Raw genomic sequence first — 18,433 nt, 5'->3', positions numbered from 1 at the left:
AATCCCCTCCAAAGAAATTCAATAATATTCTTTTATCTAAATTTCACTCTAAAATTTTTCTAGAAAAGATTATCTTTTTCATTGCAGGTACAGAGCACTCAGAAATAAGCAATTCAACCAGTTAAAAACAACCCAAAAAATAGAGTAATGAAGCTTCACAAATCAATACTAACTATTGTTTAATTTGTCCTGACACTTTAGTCATTTATTTCTTCAATGTTTTACCAGGGTACTCTTCCAACTGAAATTTGGGGGTGGGGGTGGAAATAAACTGTAAGCTACAGAAATTTCACTTAGCAGCAATGAGAATGAGTATCTGTTTACATGTTCTTTCATCAGTCTTACTTTTTATAATGTCACTAGGAAATCATCAAGGTAAAGAAGACTAAGAAATTTGAAGTACAACGCTTATGAGAACCATCTGATATAAGGAAAATCTACGTCATATAAGACTTTAATTACAGTTATCCAAAGGACACTTTCTTCATTTCCCGATGCATGTGATAGAAATCTGCTTTGAATAATGCACTATTATTGAAATTAGAAAATTAAAGTAATTGACAAAAACTTGGGTTAAGCATATGAGCTCTTGTGACTTTTTTGAAAAGGTTAGCCTTAAATATAACAATTCTTTTTGGGGTGAGAGGTAAGGTGAGGAAAAAGAGGGTCTAAACCTATGATTTCATCAGTCTGGGGCAATTGCAGTGAGGAAGCTCTCTCCACTGATAGAGATTTTCATTAACTTAAGTGTGTTAGAAAGTTGTCTAGAGCCCTTAGAGGTTAAATGGTTTGTCCAGGACCACAAAGCTAATATGTATCCAAATCAGAACTTGAACCCAAGTCAGCCTGGCTCCAAAAGCCAGCCACTCTTTAACCACTACATCATGCTACCACTCATCAATAAATAATTTCAAAGACTTAGAATCACAAGGGATCTCAGAGGACATCTAGTTCAACCTCTTCATTTTACAAGTGAGGAAACTGAGTCCAGAGGGGTTCAAAGAATACAAAAAGTGGCAAATCCAAGGCATGAACCTAGGACCTCTAGCTCCAAACCCCCCACTCTTTTTCCACTGAATGTCTCCCAAGGGAAAAATGCAGAAACTCTCACATCTAAGGTAAAATCATTACTCAAACATGCAATATTTTTTTCAGATAAAATTCTTAAACTAAATTTTTAATTTCTATCTTTAAAAAACAAATTAGCTTTAATAGAGTGCACACAGTCTCATCCCCTAAAAGTGAGACACAACTATGTATATAGTAGATAAATATATCTACTACATATATCTCCACAGGTTTGTTAAAGTTTCTAAGTCAACTAAGAAAATGCCAACACTTTTTAAAATAATGTAGCTTTAAAAATGTTTTGATTCTTAATCTGAAAAGTAGAAATTTCCAATATATTGATATGTACAATGGAGAAAGACTAGCCTGGAAGGCAGACACATCTCCTACGTCGCTCTTGGCTTTTAGCTGTGTACACTCAACCTGCTCTTTTCACAAAAAGACAAAAAGCTTTTTCCATTTTGTCTCTAACAAATAAATAGGTAGATAAAGTTACAACTGCTCCTTTCAAAATTCAGATCCTTCAACCCAGTAATATTCTAATTATCATATTTTTTGTTTATTACTTGTAAGTGCTAAAAACTTATTACAAGTGTTAATGTTGTAATATAAGTATATGTATATATGATTGCACATTGTATACAATTAATATATTAGTTTAGATTTTCCTATGCAATTTATTATGCTAAAGTGGTTTATAAAATTACAAATACACACACACACACACATACACACACACACACACACACACACACACAAAATGCATTTAAAAATGTTGTACCAGTATTCAATATGCCAGCGCAAATCTATGACCTCTACTCTACTTAAATGGTAAAGCCTTAAAACCTTTAAAAAAAATTCAGCACTGACTCAAATTATGGAATTGAAGGCATCTGGAATATTTGTTTACATTTCACCCAACCCTGATTAAATCATCTCTCTCAGTCAGAAAAATCGTAACACCAGAAAAATTGCACTTTTGACAAAACGCACGAGTATTTTATGAATTTAGATTTCTTAAGCCATTCATGTCCCAAATTTGACCTATACTAGTGATATCACTGTAAAAACAAGTATGAAAAATAACTAAATCACACAAGATCTGATCACACATAAAAACCACTCATATCTTCATGAAGTGTAATAGAAATGCTAATGCAGATGTCTATGAAGTTATCATACTGCATCTCATTATTATTCCTCTCTAGAGCACATCTTCTGCATCTAAATGTCCTTGCAGAATTGTTTTTAATTTTATTTTAAATTAATTGATTATTCTTTTAAATTTAGTTAATCAAAATTTAATTTTAAAACTTTTGTTAAATCTTATTGTACGTTGGGATTTTTTTTTTTGCAAAAAAAAATTCTATTATCTCTCAGAAAAACAATGACCTAAGACTTGTGGCAGAAACATTCCTCTATTACAATATATATTACATATGTTTATCACGATACAAGCAAAAGATTCAAATCTACTTAGTTCATAAATTTTTTTTTCCTCAGTTGGGCTAACACTGATGGTGTTGGTAAATATCACCTTTCAAGATATTTCCCTCTCAATCCCTAATAGACTTTAGTAAGAAATGGTGCTATTAAAAGCATAATTATAACTTTTATTTTGGTTCTTAATCCAAACTCCCCAGAATGCTAAAATCAGATGTTTCCTTAGGGGGGAAAAAATACCCAAGAAATTATAGACTTAGGGTTTATCTAACTTAAACAGTAAAAAAAAAAAAATTTCTTTACTTTCCAAAATATTTAGAGTGAATGGTCTCATTTTTCTAATTTCCTGTTTCTGTAAAAAAAATTACAGAACAAGGTGTTAGATGTTTATAAAATCCCTCTCTAGGATTTAATGAAAATATATCTATTTCTCATGTTTATTTAAACTAGAGAGGAAAAGGTAACATTAAACATTTACACTGCACCTTACCATTTCTCCTGTTTATTCTAAGATATTCAGCATGTGTAATTATGAATGGTTTGGTTCACGTCATAGTAACATTCTCTCTCACATTTGCTATCCCAAAGACAGGACAATTCCCAGAAAAAGGGTTAGCAATAGGACCCTGGAAAAAGACTCATCAAATTGTTTCTGTTAGTGTCACTAAGGGACAGGAAAAGTTACTGAAATATTAACAGAATGGAGGAGACATGATGTTGAAATTTAAGTTATATAAGTATAAAGTACTGGAAGAAAAACTGACATTTGAGGGTGAGGGGGAAAACTAGATTCTAATATAAAGACTAATGAATATGTCAATGGATCTGTGATCCATCCATATGGTTATTCCCTCCAACATTTCAGATTCTGACCCATTCAAGTCATCTCATCCTGACTCCTGTCCATGTCATCCCCTAAATATTCCACAGGGGGTCCACCCAATGTGTTGAACGCCTTCCTTAGGTCTCTTGGCAATGAAGTCAAAAGGCTGTCTACCAGTTATACCTCATTCCTGTCACATGACCAGCCCATCTTAATTAATTCATGATTAGCAAATTCTGAATTTTAAAGATTCTTAACAAAATATTTGTAGTAGCACTTTCTGTGGCAGCAAAAGATTAGAAACAAAAGATTAGAAATCAACTGTGATAAAGGAATGTCATTGGATATTATAGTGCTGTGAGAAATGACAACTATGAATACTTCAGAGCAACAGGGGAAGACTTATATGAACTGATGCAGAAAGAAATAGGAACAACCAAAAGAATAATATATAGCTACCACAAGAGCATAAATCAAGAAAAGGAAGTAAAACTCTTTAAGTATGTGAAAAAAAAAATCAGGGCCCTAGAGAAATGATAATGAAACATATTTCGCTTCTGTCAGACTGTCACTGGATTGATTTCTTTTTCATGTGAGAGGGTTAAATTCTTGCTAGAGGGAAATCATATTCAGAAATAACTGATATGAAAAAAAGGCATCAATAGAATATTTTTGTTTGTTTGTTTTAATAAAGAGGGCCTTCAAAGAAAAAAGACCACTTTTTGTCATTGTTCAATCGTTCACTTCTGCCTGACTCTTCGTAACCTCATGGACCATGTTAACATGCCAGGCCCCTCTGTTTTCCACAATCTCTGAAAGTCTGTCCAACTTCACTGTTTCCATCCATTTCATCCTCTGCCATCCCCTTCTCCTTTCGTCTTCAATCTTTCCCAACATCAGGGTCTTTTCCAATGATTCCTTTCTTTTCAATATGTGGTCAAAATATTTAAGCTTCAGTATTTGTCCTTCCAATGAACAGTTTGAATCAATATGAATTAATATGAAGAAGACCACAGGGGACCATAAATTCTATTAATGAATAACACTGAACTACTCTATGTCCTAAGGAAGTTTAAAACACACCACCACACCACCACCACACGACAACAATAAAACAACCAAAGCAAAGCCAAAAAACCTACAGATCATAAAAACTAAAGGAGATTATATGAATAAAAAAATAAATAAAACATTTACATGTTTGTATGCTATATAATCTAATTTAAAAACAATTCTGGCTTCTCAGAGCCAGCAGAAACACTCTGTACATATCTAAGAAGAACAAAGATGAATGATAAGGTTGGTTGTGAGTATCGAAGAAATCAGTTATGGAAAGTAGGGGGAAGGTTGGAGTGTTGAGCAACATTTAGATCAAGGAAAGTTGGAAAGAAGTAAGCTGTAGCAATTTCAGAGTAAACACAGTAGTAATGTATTTATTCCTCTTTTTACTTCTCTTGCAGGTAGATAATTCTCTAGTCTAGGACTTATCTATTAACCTATATACTATCAGAGATTTGTATTGCTGGAGGTAGTTCCCACATTGAGAGTTTCTCCAACCCCTGAAATCATAGCTCCCTTCCATATTTTTCCAACGGCAAAAGTTGTAACCCCTTCAGAAGCTCAAGTAGTTAAAACATGCTGAAATTTCCCACTTAGGCCCCAACTGAAAAGGAACATGAGAAGCCAATGCTATTTACAGTCAAAAGAAGACTAAACAGTCCATGGGATATTTACTCAAGGCAGAAAACCGTGCCAAAGTACAAGGTGGGCTTCACAAAAAGGTATTCTAGTCAAGTCTTGCTCCACTTAAAAACCATCTCATGAACAATTTTTTAAAGCTATCAAATAAAGCAAAAGATCAACAAACAAAAGAAATGACAGAAAAACTCCCATAAGGTAACCTTTTCTCTAAGTGAAATACCCCTGATTCTTTCAACTGATTTTCATATGACATCTTTTACCATGATGGCATCCCTCCTTGAATTCTGTTGCTGTGTTGAGTCATCTTAGTTGTGTCCTACTCTTTGTGACTCCATTTGGGGTTTTCTTGTCAAAGACACTGGAGTGGTTTGCCTTTTCCTTCTCCAGCTCATTTCACAGATGAGGAAACTGAGCCAAACAGAGTTAAGTGACGTGCCCAGGGTCGCACAGCTAGTAAGTATCTGAGGCCAGATTTGAACTCAAATCTTCCTGACTCTGGGCCTGGCGTTCTATCCACTGCACCACCTACATCACTCCTTTAAAGCTAGGGTCTGGAATCTGGCTAAAGTTGAAGTCATGACTCCATTCTCTTCCTGTATTTGCAAATCAAAACATTTGCCCTTCTCTGCTTCCCCATTAGGGCGGCCAGGTGGTTCAGTGGACAGAGTGCCAGGCCTGGAGTTGGGAAGACCTGAGTTCAAATCTGGCCTCAGACACTAGCTGTAGTGACGCTGGGCAAGTCACTTAACCCTGTTTGCCTCAGTTTCCTCATCGGCCAAATGAGCTAGAGAAGAAAAATGGCAAACCCCTCTAGTAGCTCTGCCAAGAAAACCCCACAAGGGATCACAAAGAGTTGGACACAACTGAAAGGACTCAACAACAACAACACTTCCCCATTACCTCTCTTATTCCTACAACGTTTCAAAGAATCACTGAAAATGGTTTAATCCCATTCACCCATCCTTTCTGTAACTGAGGACTGAGCTCATCTGGGCTAGATGACTTGAATTCATCAAGTACAATTAGGTGTTTGTCTTACTATCTATCTCCTCATTTAGCTTTCATATTAGTGCCTATTAGCCATTTTCTTTCTGTCCATTCCAGTCCAACAGTCATACTCCAGCAAAGAAAGCAGCTGCAAAGTAAGTATGAAAGGAATACTGTTGTTCATGACCGTCCCATCTGCCCAAAGCAGCGTCTCTTCTTTAATCCTTTTTTTTCCCCCTGGATATGTCTTAAAAAAAAAGAAAAACTTTGTGTTGCCTGTGCTTTTCTCATCAGCCTCAGTTCATTATCAGTTAACACTTCCAATAGTATCCTTACAATATACTACTCTGACAGATAAGTGTAATCAGATGAGATAAATGGATGAACTGCCTAGAGCCTTTTGGAAGAAGGGCTACATAAGGAAGAAGCATGATAATCACCCCTATTACCAACCACGCCACAAACCATCGCTTTTTCCTGAGACAGTCAAAGTTTCTTGAATCTACAACACTCCCTTGTTTTCAAAAGGCACATGGGGCAGAAAAGCATAAAAGAATTTTATTTTTAATACTCTATTTGACAACTTTTTGTCTTTTCTTTTCTATTCTTTTGGAATCCGACTGAATTATCACGTAATACTAATGGTGTCAACAGCATCTTTATCTGTTGGATGTGCTCCATTGTCTAAGCCTGGAGCCCTTTCTTCTTAGAACATTTACAAGGAACATAATGTTAAACTAAAGCCAATTTGAGGACAGAGGTATATTATAAACTGGAATAGTTCTAACAATGATGAGATCTCAATTTACAAAGGGAGGCTATGATGCATGAAGCTTAGATAGCTATAAAAAAATCAGCAAGAAGTAGGAAGAGGAAGGTTTTCAAAATGTTAAGTAAAAATTAATAATAATTTGTTTTAATTTAAATATGTGAATATTTCAAGGGCAGCTAGGCTGCATAGCGAATAGGGTACTGGGCCTGGAATCAAGAAGACTTATCTTTCTGAGTTCAAATCTGGCCTTAGACACTTACTAGCTGTATGACCCTGAGCAAGTCACTGAGCCCTGTCTGACTCAGTTTCCTCATCTGTAAAATGAGCTGGAGAAGGAAATGGCAAAATCCCAGTATCTTTGCCAAGAAAACCCCAAATGGGGTTATGAACATGAATCGAACATGACTGAAAACAACTAAAAAACAATAACAAATATTTTATCTAAGTTGATAGGTCAACTTTCTCCCCTCAATCTTGAAAATATGGAATTTAACAGTAAGGTTCTCAGGTTTTCAAAAGAGAAGGACCAAAAACTCATTCAATATTTTTATCTAGTTATAAATAATAATCCAGATTTCCTATGGGACTCATTACTGAAATATTGAAATAGTAATCCCTTGAACTATAAACATGCAAACAGAAACCAAAGCATAATGTGAGAAGAGAGAATATAATTAAACAAAGAAGCGCAACTTACTCATTGTTTCTATTTTTGACGCACGGACGGTAAAGAACCTTGACAGCATTCCAGATGCCTGTGGAGTTGGAATCCAACCTCTCCATGCCTTCAAATAACGAGAATGCTTGGGAGCTCTCTGAATTTCCCAGAGATTCAATCAGTAAACTGTCTGAGTTTAAAAGCCACACCTATAGAGAAAAGGAAGAAGGAAAGAAAAAAAACCCACCAAAACTGAAATCAACAGCTAGAGCAATTCTCCTTATGCTCTTCTTAAACCTGAAATCAACCAACCAAGCAATTAATCCACAAGCACTGATTAAGTGCCCACTATGAACAAGGCACTGTGTCTCAGGAACACAGTCAGAACATACACATTTATTGATTTAAGTTCTTGATCTTACATGGGCACGGTTTGTGGGGATGAATGTTGAAAGGCAATGGACAGATATATGCCATCTCCTGTCTCCATGTCTTTGTACTGGTTTTCCCGACATGCCCAGAATGCTCCCCCTCTCCATCCCTACTTCGAAGACAATAATCCCTGGCTTCTTTCAATACTGAACTCAACTCCTACCTTCTGCAGGATGCCTGACCTGGTTCATCCTGCTGCTAGTGCCTTCCCCTTTAAGGCTACTAACCACCTACTCTCTGTATATTTCATGTGTATGTATATGTATATTTTATGTATATGTATGTATGTATACTTTATCTCCCTCATTAGAATGCAAGCTCCTTGAGGGCAGGGGCTGGTTTTGAGTTTTCTTTGTTTCCCCAATATTTAGCGCAGTCCTTTGCATACAGTAGGCAGATACATAATAAAACATATGTGTGTATATATATTTATATATGCGTATGTACATTGTGTGTCTGTGTGTGTATGGAGAAAAAGAAAGATAGTCAATGATGGAATTTGTTTTGCTTGACTATGAATATTTGCTACAAGGATCTTGTTTGTCTTTTTTTCTTTTTTCAATAAGGTGGGGGATGGAAGGGAGAGAAAATAGATTTGTTTAAAAAAATAAAATTTAATTTCAAAAAAATGTTTGTTGATTGACAAATAGGTCTTCAAGAAAGTCTAGCAAAAGATGGCGCAGTGGACAGAGCACCAGCCCTGGAGTCAGGAAGAACTGAGTTCAAGTCTGGCTTCAGACACTTACTACTTGTGTGACCCTGAGCAAGTCACTTAACCCCAATTGCCTAAAAAATAAATAAATAAATAAATAAATAAATGAAGTCTAGCAAAAATAAATCAAAATTCTGATTTCACAGAATTCCTTGAAGATTGCTTTAAGTCAAGTTTTCAGCATTTCATAAAAAGGCCTTTTGGAAGTATAGAAGCTGTGGCCTAGGAGTTCAAAAGTGATGTGGCAACACTCTGCCCAGGGCTGTTGAATGGCACCTCAGAACCCTCTGTGCAGGGTGACTGGACTATTGACAGGCCCCTGCAAAACTTAATCCACATGACTCATGGATACCCGCACAGCAAGATACTATTCTACTACTGAGCCTTTCCAACTCAGTGTAGGTTAAGGAAGGGAACTACCTTAGAAAGAAGGAAGGAAAAAAACATTTATTAAGCATTCAGTATGTGCTAAACGCTACACTAAGCTCTTTACAAATATTATCTCATTTGATCCTCAGAACAATTCTGGGAGGTAAGTGCTATTAACATCCCCATTTTACAGGTGAGAAAATTGAGGCAGACAGATTATATGACTTGCCCAGGGTCACACAGCCAGTAAGGGTCTTGAGGCCAAATTTGAACCCAGGTCTTCCTGCCTCCAGGACCAGTACTCTACCCACTGTTATCACCTAATTACCAGATACATCTCTGAGCATCCATCAACATGACAAGTCAAATAGGAATGTTCAAGAAAAGCTCATAATCTGTGATACAGACATGTCTCCCATGGAGAATTTATTACAACTAAATTCAACAAATATATACGGTGTGCCTATCTAAATACCAAACAAAAGTATTAGGCCCTGATGAGGTATGGGGTGGGGGGGATGCAAAGGCAAGCAACACAAGGTCTGCCCTCAAGGAGCTTACAATTTAAGAGAAACACAAGTCAAATAACTAGAAATGATAACTTGTCTTAATTAGTTACATTTTTACACCATCTTTATTTTCCAATATTCTCCTCCCTTCCACCACACAAAGAGCCATGCCTTAAAAGAAATTTTTAAAAGTGAAGTGAAAAAATAAATCAGCTCAGTAAAACTCACCAGTTGATCAACCAAATCTGACATTATATGCAGTGTTTCACACCATAGTCCCCCCACCTGGGCAAAGAAGGGAGGGACGGCCCATCCTCATAAAAGAGAAAGTTTCTTACCAAGATGTACGTTTTTCCATCCTGTCCTTGAACAGTGAATCTAAACGTGCTTCTAGTAGAGGACAGTTCCACCAGACACTGAGCAATAACGCTCTGTACAAACTGAGACCTGTTTGAACAGAAATCAATTTTCACAGTGTGTTTCTCATAATAACTGTAACTGGCAAGACGAGCCAAAAATACCCACAGGGTGCCTGAAAGTCAGAGACATCTGGATGCCACACTCTTCTGCATACTGCCGGTTTTCGTGCAATCTGGAGCAGATGTGGATTTAGTACATTTTAATGTGGTAACATGTTTGCTTTCCTCTCCCAGTTTTCACTATGACCCGTTCCTTAGCCCTTACATATACATCCTATGCGCAGAAACCTAACCACTTTCCACTAATTGAAATTAAAGAAAATGTCCCAGCAGACCAAGCCAAAAGAATGGATCTACTAGTGGGCAATTTTGAACCATGACATTTCAAAGGAAAATGAGAAAAGGATTATATGTTGCCATCTATATATCTGAAAGGTAGTGTGACATAGAGGAGAGGGTATTCAATCTGAAGTCAGAAAGACCTTAGTCTACATCTGGCCTCTGACACTTAGGAACTGAGCGAACATGAGCAAGTCACCTAAACTGGCTGAGCCTCAGTTTCCTCATCTGTAAAATGGGAAAGAAAAGATCTGTTGGACCTACCTTGAAGGTTTGCTGTGAATTGTTACTGAAATCTTAAAGCATTGTGCAAATGTCTATAATAGTCATAGTTGATATTATTATTAATTATTATTATTATTATTATTTTCATGGTGTAGGCTTTCTTTTAGTTTACACAGAATCTGAATTCTGATGTGAAGATATTTACAGCCTAATATACTCAAGGCTGAATATGGTCAGATTACCATAGATTCAGATAGCAACTAGACCAGGATACAGAAATGTGACACAGAATTTCACTCTAAGAACAAAAAGATAGAAAGACAGAACATTCTGGAATGCAGAGGAAGCATTATTTTGCCACACTTGATCTTTCAATGACACATAAATAGAAGGAACCACTGAGAAGCTAATCCACAATATCTCTTCAATTTTAAATGTCATATTAAATAACCAATGTTTAATTACTAAGAACACAAAGGGAAACAGGTTCCAAGTTCCCGGAGAGCAGAAACCACATCCTATGTTTCTTTTGTAACATGTAGAAAGGCATCAAGGTACAGTTGAATTAGGGTAAAAAGAGACAGACTTGAATCAGGAGGACACAGGTCCCACCCACCTTTGATACTATACTAACTCTGGGCAAGTCTCCAAACTCTTTGTCCTCAAGCAATTCTCTAAGACTATAAGTCAGACAAGGTCTGTAATGAGCTGATCTATACTAGCGAAGGGGCTTTCCTCACTGGATATGTCCTACACCAATGAAAATAAAGGTCCAGACCTTCCCAAAATAAATCCTCCTGAATACCTGGCATCTAATCACTTAACCCCATTGCCTCGCAAAAAACAAACAAACAAAAAAATAAATATCCAGATCTTTGGGGCAGCTAGGTGGCGCAGTAGATAGAGCACTGGCCCTGGAGTCAGGAGGACCCGAGCTCAAATCTGGTCTCAGACCAGACACTTAACACTTACTAGCTATGTGACCCTGGGCAAGTCACTTAACCCCAATTGCCTCACAAAAAAAAAAAATACTTGGCATCTAAAAAGAGTAAAGGATGTCTGCAGGAAAATCTATGACTAGGGGAAAAATGTGGGTCAGTCATATAGCAAGAGATAACTGGTGGAGAGTTTTCATGCTCTCTCAGTAGCCACCCAATGTCAAGAGAATACAAGGAAGAAGTCTAGCATGTTAGGCAGACCATCTATGGCAAATCTGTGAGAGGACATAGTTGGCTTGGCATGGTGGCAGCTGGGGAGGCTGAGGTTGGTGAAGTACTTGAGTATGGGAGTTCTGAGCTACAGAAGGGCTAAAGCCAATGGGTACCCATACTAAGTCTGGTACCAATATGGTGAACTTCAAGAGCAGAGTGGGGCTACCAGGTCACCTCAAAAAGGGCAAACAGAGCCAGGCTGGAAAAAAATGGAGCAAGTTAAAGCTTCCATGCCAATCAGTATTGTGATCAGGCCTATGACAGGCTGTTGCATTTCCAGCCTGAGTGAGATAGGAAAATCTAGTCTCATTAAAAAAAAAAAAAGGCATGAATGAAAATTGCACAGGATGCACAGACATGAATGGGTGACGATCTGGCATAGTGAAGAAAAGTACAATCAGTTCTGTTTAATGTTCCTTTCAAAAACTCAAATTTGTTCCAATACGATTGGACATATTAGGTAATATTTTGAGCATAACATGAATTTCAGTTTGCTTATGCATGAATTCTTCCTTGAGAAACAGTAAGAATGCAGAAAACTTCATCATTTCAGTAACTCATAAGCTGTAACTCTTCTAACGCACACTTCCACAAGAAAACTTCAGGTCTTTTTCAAGGCTAAGTGCCATATTTATGGTATATCTTCAGGTACAGTAGGAGCTATGGGCAGAGGAGGGTGGGTACACACACTTCCTTCTACTCCCCCTATAACCATCTGCTATGGCCTGCTCACCTGAGGCCCTGGCCGAGCAACAGCCTAAGCCATGGACACCACTGTTGGAATATTTATATATTTACTGGAGTATTTACATATTTCTTAACCATTTAACATGTATAAAACAGTGGTAGCATAATTATTAGATTTCTATCTTTTCTTTATGCATCAGTGACAAAGTAGTTAAGCATTATGCCCTTAACCCTATTTTTTCCATAAGCCCCTGGCTTTTATTAAGCAAGTTTGAGGAATTCATATGCCTTGTCATAGCAGAACTGACTGTACTCATATCAATAAGGTCACAGATTCACTGAAATAATGGCCTGCGTAGAACAGTGGTATCCACAAAACACGCTCTAGATACCTTTTCTTTCACTGTGACACCCTTTCATTGAGACACAGTTCAAAGAGCACCGGAATTGTGATCAGATGACCTGGGTTCTAATCTCAGCTCTGTCACTTACTAGCTATGTGACCTCAGGTAAGTCATAAGATCTCTGGGCCTTCATTTCTCCATTTGTTATAAAATCAGCCCTACCCAGCTTCACCAGTTAGTTGTAAGGACCAAATACGGTATGAAACAGTTTTGAAAATTGTAAAATGTTCTATAAATGTAAAGCACTATTATTATTTCCATGCTGCAAAAAGTATGAATCAATCTAGATTCATACACTTTTGTCTATTATATTATGTAACCAAAACAAATTCCAGGATAGAATAAATTCTCTCCACAATTCTCAGCACCATTTGAGACTAGAAAAGAAACTCAATTTGCTATTTGTACCTTGGTATCATGTCAAAATCTCTCCCAGATGGCTGGATAATTATCTCTGTGATATAAAACTTTGTGGTCCCTAAAACAAGAAGAAGAAAATTTAAGAGGAAGCAATTCCCACAATAATGCTAAAACATAAAACTTTCATTTCACACATTCCAAAACCAAATCGTGACATTTTCAAGTTAAATATTTAAAGCCCTAATGAAATAACACTATTGTGAATCTTTTCAGGATACCTGAGTCAAGACTCATGATTAGTTTTTCATGGGGCTTCAGTGGAAAATGTATGGGATTTGTGGTGGAGGACATGAGTTTGAATTTTGTCTCTGCTGCTTACTACCTGTAAGTGTGACATTAGCGAAGTCATTTGACTTGTCTCAAATCTTCATCTGTAAAAAACGGTTTGGATTATATGGCCTCCGAGATCTTGTCTGGCTCTAAATCTGTGATCATATAATTCCATGGAACCATTCTGACACAAAGGTATATAGCGTAGGCCTCCTACGTGATTTTCTTTTTTTTTTTTCTATTCAAAGAGCTGTACTCATAGTTGTATTGTCCCTAAGGAACACAGATTTCATCCTTTGGGCACTCTTTCCTCTCCTCCCGTGAAGATAACCACCTGCTGCTGGCCCAAAGAATTAGAGATAATTAGATGGATAGAGCATTGGACTTGGAGTCAGGAAGAGCTGAGTTCAGATCTTGTCTCAGATGCCCACTGTGTGACCCCAGCAAAGTCACTTAACCTGCGTCTCAATTTCATCATCTGTGAAATTAGGGAGCTGGACACAATGGCCTCTAAAATGCCTTCCATCTCCAAATCTATAATCCTATGAATTTGTCACCTGGTAGCCAAACCTCAGATAATAAGCCTTACTAATTAATTAGGCTGATCATCCAAGAACAGAAACATCCCTCATCAGCCCATATCTGAAGCTTTTCATCAGGGTACAATTTACCAGAGTTTATGCTCCCACAAGAATACTTTACTTCAATATTTGGCAGTAAATTGTCTTTTGCCTTTTTTTGTATCTCTAGGGGTCAGCATAATGCCTGGCATATAGTAGGTGCCTGATAAATATTTATTGAATGATTGAAAATAATCTATGACCTTATAGATATAGAACCTACAGATTACAACTCCTCCAGGCCTTTTCATCCTACAAGACGCTTGCCAGGTTCTTCCAAAGTTCCTCCAAAAAGGATCTACCCAACATGATGGGGGAGGGGTCTTCCTCTGCATTTACCAAGCCCTATTTCAATGTCCTCTCACAGCACGGAGGTAACACTCTATTATCAGAGGCTACACCAGTGGACTATAAGCTCTGGTACATTCTGCCATGTTGGAAAGCCTTTGAGTAGAGTATCAGTGATGGACTAAATCTATTATCAGAGGACCAATATGGCTAAGTTTGAAGAAGCTGAAGCAGTTGGAGGATCACCAGATAGAAAATTCTTTAGTAACGGCAGCCGATGAAACAAAGACAAATACAAAATGAGATTGTACTCCTGGTAGCTCTCTTATTCCCTGTCCACAGAATACTGCAGTGAAAGGATGGACAAAAGTGTAGAGGGTATCAAAGAAAATTCCAGTTTTTAGACCATCAATAAGCATCAGTTTAAATACCGGGATTCTAAACATGAAATCTTTGTCCAGTGACCAATGAAATGATATGCCACTGGAGCAAATGAACTACATCAATTGCAAAAATTGATTCTTGCAAATTTCAGAAGATAAGGGGAAGTTGTACCTCTTCCTTAGGATCTCCTTAGAGAGGGAGATAGAGAAGTGAGTAGAGCTAGTTTCAATGCAATTAAAAAGAATTTCACGCAACACTTGATCATCTCCTCTTGCTGCACTTATAAGCATATGCAAAGAGTTCTCTAACAATAATGACAGCTTATATGCAACATCTGGATAGAGAAGAAAAATTTAGATCCTTCACAGTTAAAATATACATACATATATGTACATATATATGCATATGTATATACGTCTATACACATATATAAATACTCAATGATTGCCATATAGAGTTGAGCAGGAAAGGATGGTAAAAAGCTTGTTGGAAAATTGGGAATTTTTCAATTGTGTCCAACTCTTCATGACCTCATTTGGGGTTTTCTTGGCAAAGATACTGGAATGGTTTGCCATTTCTTTCTTCAGCTCATTTTGCAGATGAGAAAGGGCAAACAAGGTTAAGTGACTTGCCCAGGGTCACATAGCTACTAAATGTCTGAGGCCATATTTGAACTCAGGAAGATGAGTCTTCCTGACTCCAGGCCTGAAACTCTATACACTACACCATCTAACTGCCCAAAATAGGAATGAAAATGATCAAAGACCTCGAGGACACAGGAGCCTGATGCTTATCTTTAATAGGAGAGTCAGAAAACAGTGGTTATGGCAAGCTGCAAAGAAAATCACAAAATGTGGGATTGGCTCCATCCTAACAGAAGAGAAATGACTAGCTGCTGATAGGAGTCACTTCAGAATCCACCATGATAGCCTTTTTGAAAAAGCCAGATCATCTTGATTATGGAACCCACTGTAGTTCTAAAGCAACAAACCAGGAATTTAACTGGCATTAAAGCCACTCATTTAGATTTTTAAAATCTAGTGGCGCTAACTACAGGAATGAAGGGACAAGCATGGCTTAGTGAGTGGACAGCCAGCATGGCATAAAGGGTAGAGAGTCAGCATGCAGTCAGGAAGACCTGAGTTCAAGCCTTGCCTCTAACAAACTAGCCATGTGACCCAAGGCAAAGTCACTTAACTTCTCAGTGCTTTTAGACATTTACATATTGCAGAGAAGGTACTAATATGAATTGGCAAGGGAGTTTCCTCATCCAGGAGTTTCTTATACCAATACAATTATAGGTCCAGTCCTTTTACCTATAAGCACAGGACACGAGAGACATTCTCTGACAGTGCCTCATATGAAAAGGACCTGGTAGCAACTTAAACGAGCCAAAAATATGCCATGGAAGCTTAAAAAAATAATAATACAATCTAGGCTGCCTTAATAAAAACACAGGGCCAGGATAAGGGAAATACTAAGTGTACTGACTTCTTCCCTGGTCAGACAACAACAATGAGAATTCTTACATAGAATTATGGATCTCAACTCTTTAAGAAGTATGTTGACAAAAGAGGAAAACTGCTAGGATGGTGAATGACCTTGTCATATTGGTAAGTGTTGAGAAAGCTGAAAATGTTTGGTCTGAGAAAAGAAGGCTTTGGCAGGCTTAAAAGAGATGAGAGGGTGGTTCAGATTCTTATAATCTAGCCAATAGCTCACTAACAATCAGACTCCTTAAAAGTCTGCCCAACTTGATGGGACGTTCTAATAAACCTTGTCTTTGGCTGAAAAAAAAAAAGAGATGAGAGGGAAAGGTCAAAATAACTGTCTCCAAGTATTTAAAAGGCTATCATGTGGTTTGTACTGCTTCATTAGCCAGAACTAGGACAAATAGTTAGAAGTTACAGGGAAACAGATTTCCACTGAACATAAAGAAGAAACTTTGTAACAATGTAAGCTGTGCAGCATGGGGATGGGGGAGCCTCCCTGAGAATGGATGACCATCTATGGCCAAGTGTGCTAGAGAAGGGACTGAAGTACCGAGATGGAGGATTCCTGAATGCCTTCTAAGGTCCTCCTAACTCTGAGGCTCTGATTCTGCAGAAATGGGAGTCAGGCTGTCACAAGCAGTCACAATGCGAATGGGTAAAGAGCAGCTGACATTCTGACATCAAGGTAAGAGACAGAACAGCTAAAAAATGCACAGAAAATGGTATTAACTGTACAGGACAATAACAAATGCTCATGCTGATGTCGTCCTCAATTCCTCACTCTCTCATCCTGCCTCTCCATATCCAATCAGTTTTGAAGTACTGCTATTTCTGTCTTCATAACCCCTCTTGCATACTCCCCCTCATCTCTTCCTCTCCTCTGACATTGCCACCACCCTGGTGCATGCCCTCATCACCTCGTGCCTGGATTATTGCAATAACCTGCTGGTTAGTGTGCCTTCCCTACTCCAGTCAATCCTCCACTCAGCTGTCAAATTGATCTTTCTAAAACACAGGTCTGACCATGCCTCCATCTCTCCTCTACAGGTCTCTATGAACTCTAGGATCAAATACAAACATGGCTTTCAAAGCCCCTTATCACCTGGCCCCTTCCCACCTTTACAATCTTCTATCACCTCAGTCTCCTTCAGTGACACAGGCCTCCTTGCTGTTCCTCATTCATGCTACTCCATCTCACAACTCCAAACATTTTCACTGGCTTCCCCCCATTCTGAGACTCTTTCCCTCCTCATCTCCATTGCCTGCTTTTCCTGGCCTCCTCCAGGTCTCAGTTGAAGTCCTACCTCCATGAAGAAGCTTCTCCCAGTCCTCCCTTCCTCCTTGTCTTGGTGCCTTCCTTCTGCTATTATCTCCAATTTTTTCTCCTGTATATATGTTGCTTGTTGTCTCCCCTAGAGTAGGGGCTGGGTTTTTTTTGTTTGTTTTGTTTTGTTTTTTCTTAAAACATTTTAAAATGTTTTGCATCTGCAGTATCTAGAACATTGTGGGTGCTTAATAAATACTTGTTAATTAATATAACTACACCATGAAGAAAAGTTTAACTTGTATTCATATGTAGTGTAGAATGGAGTGAGAGCCTCTCTCAGAACCAGAAAGAGCTGAGTTCAAGTGCTATTTCTGAAATATACCACCTGTGTAACCATGGATAAAGCAATTAACCTCCCAATGCTCCAGAGAACTCTCTAAGACTATAAGCTATAGAATATTTGTTAATCTGAATTTCTAAGACTATAAGTTATAGAATATTTGTTAACAAAAGTTAATTTGTTAACTTTCCTCACTGTGAGCTCCCTATATCAAGGACAAATCTGGACAAAAAATAAAAAGACTCTTTGAAAAAAATGTTTTACAAAGTGTTTGGGGTTTTTTTGTAAAGTTAATAAAGTTTTGCTGCTTGCAGGGAAAAATTTCAGTAATTGGAAAAATTCACTTAGGGTGCATACTCTATGTCCTGACAATACTGGATAAATGAGGCAATAACTGTAGCATTCATTAATACTTGTTCAGAACAAGTCATCATTAATCCTAGCAAGTGGTTCAGTAACTATTTTCAAGATTATTGCCATATTCAGGAGCAAATACCTTCTGCCTTTTATGCATAACTGAAACTGAGTTTCATTTAAACTCAAACTTTTCATAATTAATGATATTAAAAGCTATTAGTCATCACACCCAGTG

The 18,433-nt window shown here is 37.6% G+C and overlaps 1 protein-coding gene across 2 annotated transcripts in view; it reads right to left on the bottom strand.

Moving 5' to 3' along the window:
* The window catches only part of UBE3D (ubiquitin protein ligase E3D), a 200,386-nt gene that overhangs the window by 130,442 nt on the left and 51,511 nt on the right, over window positions 1–18,433 (bottom strand). For both annotated transcript variants that reach the window (XM_020969935.2, XM_078155270.1), the window contains 3 exons: window positions 13,168–13,237; window positions 9,813–9,921; window positions 7,492–7,661 (listed from right to left, as the gene is read on the bottom strand). In XM_020969935.2, the coding sequence (XP_020825594.1) occupies window positions 7,492–7,661; window positions 9,813–9,921; window positions 13,168–13,237 (349 nt within the window). The remainder of the gene's footprint in view (window positions 1–7,491; window positions 7,662–9,812; window positions 9,922–13,167; window positions 13,238–18,433) is intronic.

This window comes from Phascolarctos cinereus, unplaced genomic scaffold (genome assembly GCF_003287225.1).
Source record: "Phascolarctos cinereus isolate Bilbo 61053 unplaced genomic scaffold, phaCin_HiC Scaffold_5;HRSCAF=322, whole genome shotgun sequence".
NCBI classification, from domain to species: domain Eukaryota; kingdom Metazoa; phylum Chordata; class Mammalia; order Diprotodontia; family Phascolarctidae; genus Phascolarctos; species Phascolarctos cinereus.
Note: the sequence above shows the minus strand (reverse complement) of the source record. Positions and strands in the feature narration are given on the sequence as shown.